Source organism: Micromys minutus (assembly GCF_963924665.1).
Source record: "Micromys minutus genome assembly, chromosome: 10".
Classification (NCBI taxonomy): Eukaryota; Metazoa; Chordata; class Mammalia; order Rodentia; family Muridae; genus Micromys; species Micromys minutus.
Window position 1 is genome coordinate 60,841,048 of NC_137979.1, and position 9,287 is coordinate 60,850,334.

The following is a 9,287-nucleotide window of genomic DNA, read 5'->3' on the forward strand; positions in this document are numbered from 1 at the left end:
ACGTGGTGTGTGTGTAGACATCTATGAGGTTGCTGTTGCTGACGCAAGACACCCTGGATATACTGTGTATTTGATTTGGGGTTAATGTTTGGTCAGTAGGAATCCAGAAACTTTTCAAGACCCAGAGTGTGAAAAGCTGGGTTCTGGTGTACACTAGGCCCTGGGTTTGATACCCAGAACCCAAAGAAAAGGAACTCTATTACTCTCACGAAAGATTTGCACAAAGAGCTTGCAGCAGGCCGTGTAATTAGTTGAAAATGCTGAAATACTTTCTCTGGATCCCCAGGATAAGAAAAGGCTGCCTTCTGTTCCCCACCTGATCAACAAGAGTAGTCAGGCTAGTCTTTTGACGCAGACAGACTTGACAGCTTGAAACTTTTTAGAAGCTTTTTCCTGTAGGGTTCAGAAGGTCAGGAAATAAGACAAAAGCCACTGAATCAGAGCAAGCAAGCTCCCTCCAGCTTCCCAATCCCTGGCTTCTCTTTCTACGGGTTAGAAACAACGTGAAAGCAACAGACCGAATCTGGCTACCCTGGGGATGCAGCTCAGTGGAATAGCATTTGCCTCCTGTGTGTAAGACCCTGGGTTTGATTACCTGCATGATGAAGAATGAGGAGGAAGAGGAAAGGGAGATGCTAGAGAGATGGATCAACGATTAAGAGCATTTGGTGCTTTTGGAAGGGACTAGGGTTCAGGTCGTAACACTCACACAGCGACTCACAGCCATCTGTAACTCCAGCTCCAGGGGATCTGATGCCATCTCTGGCCTCTTCAGGAATTACATGCACATGGTGCACAGACACTAACATGCAGACAAAACTTAACATATATAAAAATAAATACAACTTTGAAGAAAAGGAAAGGGGGAGGGAAAATACTAAAATAGTGGTTGGATCATATGTTAGCCCAGAACCTCCTGTTGCTTAGTGGCCATTTTCCCTCTTTGGTCAGAAATAGGAACATCACTTTGTACGTGGCCCTAGGTGCTAGCAGCCTCTCGGCCTGAAGAGATGGGGGTGAGAACAGAGTGCATTGGCACTGCATAGCACTGTGAGCTGCCCCGTGGGACACCTGTGCCCTGATGACGTCACAGGCAGGATGCAGGGACTGGCTGCACCTGAATTATGACATCAGCAAAACTTGGGTCATCCTCAAGGAGAGGGCATCTGGACAGGGGGACCATGAAACAGCAGCCACAGAGAAAGATGAGAACATGATCATCAGTCCACAGGTAGGGCACAAGAGGATGGGGACACCCCCAAAAGCTGGCGAGGGAGGCTGCAGCAGGTCCTGGTACCCGAGTCTCCATGGCTCTTTTCCTTCTTGGCACAGGGCAGCAAAATACCTCCTATCACTAACATGCAGAAGATCTCACGTGAGTTCAGGCTCCCCATACCCTCTTATCCTTTCTTCTGCCTTTCACCATCCTCCCGACAGCTGGGGCCAGGACCAGGAAATATGATTTTCAGTGCCCAGCCCCATGGGGGTTGGTTGACAGCACAGCCCTGGTACCCTAAGGTCAGACAGCTGCTTCCAAAAGAAAGATGTAAAAGCAATACATAAAGACTATGCCCCTGGTGTAAAAAGGCCCTGGCCCTCTGCCATGCCTGGGTTTTTTTTCTCTGTCTTCTCAGGACCAGCCCAGGACAACACCCCCTCACAGCTCTCTTCCCAGTCCTCCAGAACCCCACTCCAGCTCCTGATGAGCAGCAGCAGCTGTCCACACCTGTTAGAAGACCAAGTCCTCTGTCCCATTTGCCTGGAGGTGTTCCGAAATCCGGTCACTACCGCCTGCGGCCACAATTTCTGCATGACTTGCCTTCAGAACTTCTGGGACCACCAGGCTGCCATCGGAGAGACTAACTACTGCCCCCAGTGCAGAGAGGCCTTTCCTAGCAGGCCCCGCCTCTGCAAGAACGTCGTCCTCGGAGAGATGGTGGCGTGCTTTACCCAGGTCAAGAGCCAGGCCGCAGGGCCTGTGTGGAGCCTGGCTGGCTCCACAGATGTGCCCTGTGACTTTTGCTCTCCGCAGAAGCTGAGGGCAGTCAAGTCATGCCTGCAGTGCATGGCTTCCTTGTGTGAGAAGCATCTGCGCAGCCATTTTGAGGATCAGCTGTTCCAGGACCACCAGCTGTTGGACCCGTTGTGGGACCTTAAGAACCGCTTGTGCCGCAAACACCGCAAGCTCCGGCAGCTGTATTGCCGCACCGAGGGCAGCTGCGTGTGCGGAGCCTGCCTACTGGAGGAGCACAAGAACCATGACACCACCTCCCTGGAGGATGAACGGGCCCGCAAAGAGGTGAGGAGGGCCGAGAGAAGGGTACGCTCCAGGCTCTGGGAATCCATCACGTTTCCGTGGGGGAAATGAACACAGCTCAAGCCAGGCTTTATGGCACCAAATGCCTGAAATGAGGAAGGCAGGGGTTTGAGAGGAGGACCTGTCTGAAAAGACACCGAGGCTGGGCCGGTGAGATGAATTAGAGAGTAAAGGTGCTTGCTACCCTGACTTAAGTTCCATCCTCAGTACCTACATTTAAGTGGAAGGAGAGTGGGGTGTGGTGGTGCCTGCCTTCAATCCTAGCATGTGAGTAGAGGCAGATGGTTCTTTGAGAGTTTGAGGCTAGCCTGGTCTATATAGTGAGTTTCAGGATCGTCAGTGCTGCATAGTGAGACTGTCTTAAGAAAGAAGAAGAAAAGGAAGAGAGACCCAATTCCTTAGAGTTGTCTGTTGACATCCACAGGTGAGAACCTTGGTACTCACACATGCGCCTACGATAATAATATTCTTAGAAGTTAGGCTGCTGCTAATGTCATGGGGTATGCTATGGCATGAGAGGGCATTGGTAAGTTAGTAAGGAAGGTTACAGAACTGCTTGTCGGAAGTAGCAAATGATGCGTGGTTATGAGGTAGGAAAGGCTGTTGTGTGGTATGAGGTAGAAAAGGTTGTTTACAAGTCTCCCTTAGAGACGCATTGAGGAAACACCCGTGCAGGATGTGCCTGTGCCTTACTCCTCCCAAGAAGCCATTGAAGACAGTGGCTGGAGAGACAGATCAGCAGCTAAGAGCACTGGCTGCTCTTCTAGGGGACCTGAGTTTGACTCCACCACCCACACGGTAGCTCACAACTGTAACTCCATTTCCCTGGGAGCATGCAAAACATCCGTACACAAACCATAATGCAAAACATCCACACACAAACCATAATGGACAGAATTTTTCTTTTTTAGAAAGAACTCAGAAACATGATCAGTTCCTAACTCCTTACATTTTCTTTCCTTGGTTTTGTTTCAAACAGTCTTCCCTTCTTATTACCATGTGTAGCTCGTCACAGAAACAGAGGTCCCCAAACCTTTCATTAAGCCTCACACCCAGGGCTCCATGTACTTGTGTGGCAGTCTTCAGAGGAAGTGGTGGTGGCTTCTGAGAAATTAGCCTTAACGGGTGATATAGGAACAGGTTATTATGAAAAAGAAGAAGAAGAAGAAGAAGAAGAAGAAGAAGAAGAAGAAGAAGAAGAAGAAGAAGAAGAAGAAGAAGAAGAAGAAGCATTTTTTTAAAAGTACTTCCAGGCTATCAAGACTTAAACACAATGCACATGCCCCTGTAGTGAATCTGTTTCCAACCTTTGGGAGGCTGAAACAGGAAGATGGCTTTGGGTTCAAGGTAAGCCTGGTCTACAAAGCTAGTTTCAAGCCATGGGGCTACATAGCAGAAAGTCATTTCAGAAACAAAACAAGGGCCTGGAGAAAGGCTCGGTGGTTAAGAGACCTGGGCTCAGTTCCCAACACCTGCATGGTGACTCACAACTCTAGTCCCAGGGGATCAAATACTGTCGTGCACAGGATACACAAACATTATTATTACATCTAGGCAAAGGCAGCTGTGTACACAGAAAATAATGGCAATGGAAGGACAAAGCCAAAACTGGGTATAGTGGCACATGGCATACCTGAAGCATTAGCAACAAATGGATTACACAAGAGGACCCCAAGTTCAAAGTCAGCCCGGGCTATATAAAATAAACTCTGCCCCCCCACACACACACACAAAGATTGGGGAGATTGCTCAATAAGTAAAGCACTTGCTTTTATGTCACATGAACCTGAGTTTAACCCCCAAGTTAAAAAAAGGAAAAAAAGACATGCATGGTGGTGCACCCCTAGTAAACCCTGGCACTGTGGCACTTCGGAGGCAGAGCCAAGAGTATCTCTGGGGCTCCCTTCCCAGCTAGTTTAGCTGAAGCAATGAGCTCTAGGTTCAGTGAGAGAGCCTGTCTCAGCAAATAAGGAAGAGAAGGCTGGAGAGATGGCTCAGCGGTTAGGAACAGTGTTCCTGCAGAGTCTCTGGATTCGGTTCCTAGCAACAGAACCTTCTGTAACTCCAGGTCCAGGAGATCTAAACCAGGCACACATGTGGTGAATCTACATACATATAGGCAAAACTCATAAACTTTTACACACACACACACATTGGTTTTTCAAGACAGGAACTCCCTCTGTAGACTAGGCTGGCCTTGAACACTTGAACACAGAAGTTCATCTGTCTCTGCCTCCCATACTGAGATCAAAAATCCCAACACTGGCTGGCTTTTTAAAACATCTACTGTCCTCTGGCCTCAACATATACATGTAGTCACATACACATGTACCCCTGCATGCAGGTATTCGCACATGACACACATACAAACACATATATGCACACACACCGACTTAAGTTGGCCAGCTTCCTTTCATCAAGTCCTACAGGGCCCCCAGTAGCCCGGTCTGGCCTTGAACCTCCCATGAGATTAAGGATGACCTTGAATTTCTAATCCTGCCCACCTTTCCAGTACCTGTTTTTTTTTTGTTCTACTTTCACATTTTTATGTATTTGTATTGCTTTCAGAAGTGAGCTCCTCGAATATAGATTGGTTTGGTTTGGTTTTTCTCACGGAGATCTACCTGCCTATGCCTCCCGAGCTCTGGGACTAGGGGCGTGCACCACCGCTGCTGCCGCCGCCGCCACCATCTGGCTGAGGTCATTATATTTTGGTTAGCCCGTCAAGTACATTCGATAACCTTGCTACCCCAACGTACTGACTACCATCAGTCTGGCAGACAGGAACTTAGAAAAGGGGCAATCATATCACTAAACCCTTGTTTGTTTCAGTGAGACTCACAAAGCAAGGGACCCCTGCCTTGGATGTACAGGGGGCAAGCACCATTTTCCATATAGGAACTTGCCCAAGAACTGTTGTCCCTGTACTGTGATGTTACAAGTACCTGTGGCTTAAGTAGAGTGAGGCGGCATTGCCCCGTGGTACCCAGGTGGCTACATCCACGTTCTGCCTGATAAGACGTCACCACTTCCTACCTAGCTCAATCCATCCATTCCTTCCCAGCTCCTCCTTCCTGTGTCCTGAAGCCCTGAGGTCATCACTATTAAGAACAAAGAAACTGATTCCAAAAAAGGAGGAGCCAGAATCTCAGGCAATGAAAAAAACAAAAAAAACAAAAAAACAAAAAAACAAAAAAACAAAAAAACAAAAAAAAAAAAAAAAAAAAAAAACCCAGCCAAGCATAAAGGCGCACGCAGAGGAAGCAGAGGCAGGCAGATCTCTGAGTTAGAGGCCAGCCTGGTCTACAAAGCCAGTTTCAGGTTAGCCAGGGCTATTTCACAGACAAATACTGTCTTAAAAAAGAAAAGAGAAAAAAAAAAGATACGCCTGCTCTTCTACCGTGGTCTCAGGTTCACTGACGCCTGTGAGTGCATGAGGCAATTCTCTTCTGGACTTGCCAGTGGGGTCTCTCCAAGACCCACACTCTGAATCCGGATGCTTACTCGCTTCTGCCCCACCCCTTCCAGGTGGAAGTGCGGAAGATTCAGGCCGATGTGGAGAACCAAATGCTGATCATTGCTTCAGACAACCAGAAACACCAGGGACGAGTGAATTTTCTCTCGGTACGGCGGGCTACCATTGCCCCGACTCTGGCTGTCCCAGCATCTTCCGTGGGGCCCCTGGGACCTCCCAGAAATTCGGGAGATTGTGAGGAGGGAGATAGTGGACAGAGGCAGGATGCTTGCGGTGTCTTAGGACCAGTATAGTGGGGAACAGGAGTACGGTTCAGAGATACCTCCCTCCACATCTACCCCAGAAAGTGATTCAGACGATGCGAAACGAGGTGAACGCCTGCTTCTCAGAGATCCTCCATGAGATTAAACAGCTGCAGATGAAGGTCTTGGATTTTGTGGAGAAAGAGGAGGCAGCTGCCCTGGGAAAGCTGGGCAAGTCTATCCAGCAAAGCCACAATCGGCTCCTGAAGTTGGAGGGGGACAGCATCTGGCTTCACAACCTGCTTGCCAACAGGAATGATGAGGAGTTTCTACAGGCAAGATCCCCCTCTAGACCAAGCAGAGACAGACAGACAGAGACAGAGAGACAGACAGAGACAGAGAGACAGAGACAGACAAAGAGGGGGGGGGGAGATGCACCAGGCCTGGGACAAGGAAATCACTATGGCCTGCATCACCTTGCCTATTCTCTGACTGAACCCCAGGTCAGCATCCTAAACTCTCATCAGCACCCTCTGCTTTTATTGTGCTGCCTGCAGAGACCAGCTATCCCTTTATTGTCCTCAAGAAAGGATGGGGCAGTGCCCTGGGGTCCCCCGAAAATCACAGGCAGAAGTGAGGCAAAGTCTGTCTATGTATTGAAATCCATATTCCTCCTCAGCCCCGTTCCTGGTGTTGCCAAAGGGTGGGGGTAGGAAGCCAAGGCAGAGATGGGGAAGTGCTAGGCTAGGCACAGTGGCGGACTAGAAAGTGGCAGTGACTTTCTCTATGCCCAGGGACCAACCCCTATGTTTGGGGCCTCCTACCGCTGATCTTTCAGCTGCCCTCATACCCCTGGACAGATTTCAAACACTGTTGCTGACCTTGTCCCTCTCTGGGCAACAGGATGAACTTAGCAATGATCTTTATGAGCGATTAAAGGCTCCACCCAAGCCCTCCTGTTTTCTACAGCAGCTGGACTACCATTGAAACCCTAACCTGAGCCATCCATACATTTGAAAATGGGACTTTTCCTTCACCTTGCCCCATGGAGGTGGGCACCCCTGGCAGGTGCCTCAGCACTGGCTAATGGGGTACTAGCTGCCCATCTCTGCATAGCAGGAGATCCCCAGACTGAAGCACTTCCCTGCCTGCGTGGAACCCTTGCTAGGCACCAACTGTGAGGAGACACAGAACTTCCTTCAGCTGCCAGAGACCCTGGCCCAGCTCCGCATCAGGCTGATGGACATAGGTCTTAGCTTCCTCAACCAACTGCCCTTGAAGGGTCAGTCTCTGAGAGGCCTGGAGTCCTGTCATTTGGGAGTGGCACCTCCTCACCTCCAGTGGTTGTGGTGCCCTGCCTGCCTGTGTGAACCCTTCCCAGATCACATGGGCTCCGGGATGGGCCAAGCCTCTGTCTGGAAGGAGGCTGGACTGTAAGAATGTCCTCATCAAAGCTTGTCCATCTCCCCCAGGCATCAGGATGAACTCCTATGAGGTGCTGCCCGCAACTGTGGACAGAAAGACGCTACTCCAGTGTGAGTTCTCGAACCAGAGGCCAACCTGAGGGAGGAGAAGAGGGAGGACTCCTAGGTGTCTTGACTTCCTGCCTCACCTGCATCCCACCCTCCAGGGCACTTCCTGTTCACTTTCTTGGTCACACACTGCAGACTGAGGACCTCAGGGAGACTTAGTCTGGGTTCCAGGCCTTTAGGAAGAGGGGGAGGGACCTGTCTTTTCCTACCTCAGAGGTGGCTCTTTCATGGCTCTCTGGACCTTGGGTACCATAGCTTCTGCTCTTATCTGGTTGGCTGCCAATTTCCTGAGGGTTAACCAAGTCAACCAGAGTAAGTTCTATTTCTTCCTCAGTCTCCAAGCTTCCATTTACGTGATGTCCCTATAAACCCTCTCCCTGGCCTTGGCTCTAGGATCAAATCCCAAGGCTTCTGAAATATTGAGGGTCAGATATGGAACATTTTCTGACCTCTGGTTCACCTCAGCCAGGAACCCTTCACTCTCCCCACATCTCATTCAAACTTGTCCTGTACAAATAAGAAAGGTGATCTGGTGGGAAGGAGGAGGGGGGACCCCTGTTCCCCGGCCCCTCCAGAAAAGGGACTCGCTTCCTCTAGCTGTCTGGTGCAGCCCTACCGGAGCTGGGCTATTTTAAGAAGTAGATAAAGTCAGGTTTCTTAATCTAGCAATTGGGAGGCTGAGACGGAGCGGCTGCCACAAGTTCAAGGTCAGTTGGGGCTAACCTAGGCTCATGAAAATCAACCAGTAGATAGGGTACCGCTTCTAAGAACCTAGGGCAGAAGCATCCAGTGAGATCTTTGCAAACATCTTTGCAAAAAAAAAAAAAAAAATCAGCTTTTAGCCAGCGCCCTGCTCTGGGAACAATGACCCTGGCTCCCTTGTGCCTCCATCTTCAACCCCAGGTTACTGCAATCTGAACTTTGACCCCTCCACGGCCAGCGAAGAGCTGTTCTTGTTCCAGGAAACCCACTCGGTGTTGAACTTGGGCATCCTTCTGGAACCTTCGACCACCAACAGCCCTTTACCGGGCTTCAAGCAGTGGCCCCAGGTTCTGTGCTGCCCAGGCCTGTCCGAAGGCTGTCACTACTGGGAGGCCGAGGTGTCCAACTCGTGGATATGCCTGGGAGTCACCTACCATCGCAGCCCTCCGCTGAGCAGTCGCCCCCGGCGCAACATCGTCTACCTGCTGGGCCGCAACCCCTACTCGTGGTGTCTGGAGTGGGACTCGCTCAAGTTCTCCGTTTGGCACAACAACACACAGACGGTGCTACACGGCTCCTACCACCACACGCTCGGCGTGGCACTGGACTTCGGGGCCGGCTGCCTGTCCTTCTATGGCGTGGCGGGCGACGTGAGCCTCCTTTACCGCTTCCTCACCTCCTTCCTCGAACCTCTGTACCCCGCGGTCATGGTCAGCAGCGGAGCCTCGCTCACATTCAAGCAGTACCCCGAGGCATAGGCAGCACCCGCCGGCCCAGGCTGGCTGCCAATAAAGTTAGACTCTATGTAGCCAGATGGGCAGGACCTTCTCCATGACACTGGAAGGGCTCTGGGGATGGGGATAGCCCATGTCTTTGAGAGGCTAAAATCCTGATGTAAATACCACCTCTTCCTCTACCCCATTGGCCACCCTTGCTTCCCACTCTCAGACCGGGCAGGGATTGAGTCAAGCCGACTTCTCTAGGTAGCCATATTGTGAAGTAGCTCTGGACAGAGACAG

General features: G+C 50.5%; 1 protein-coding gene across 1 annotated transcript; it reads left to right on the top strand.

The window, feature by feature from the left end:
* Window positions 1-1,081: 1,081 nt before the first annotated feature.
* LOC308425255 (E3 ubiquitin-protein ligase TRIM65-like) lies at window positions 1,082-9,026 on the top strand (the record flags this gene model as incomplete). The annotated part of the gene is made up of 8 exons (XM_080922475.1): window positions 1,082-1,231; window positions 1,333-1,375; window positions 1,635-2,299; window positions 5,846-5,941; window positions 6,136-6,369; window positions 7,154-7,316; window positions 7,507-7,569; window positions 8,470-9,026. 8 exons carry the CDS (start codon window positions 1,082-1,084, stop codon window positions 9,024-9,026), a joined length of 1,971 nt encoding a protein of 656 aa, XP_080778601.1.
* Between the last annotated feature and the right edge of the window lie 261 nt (window positions 9,027-9,287).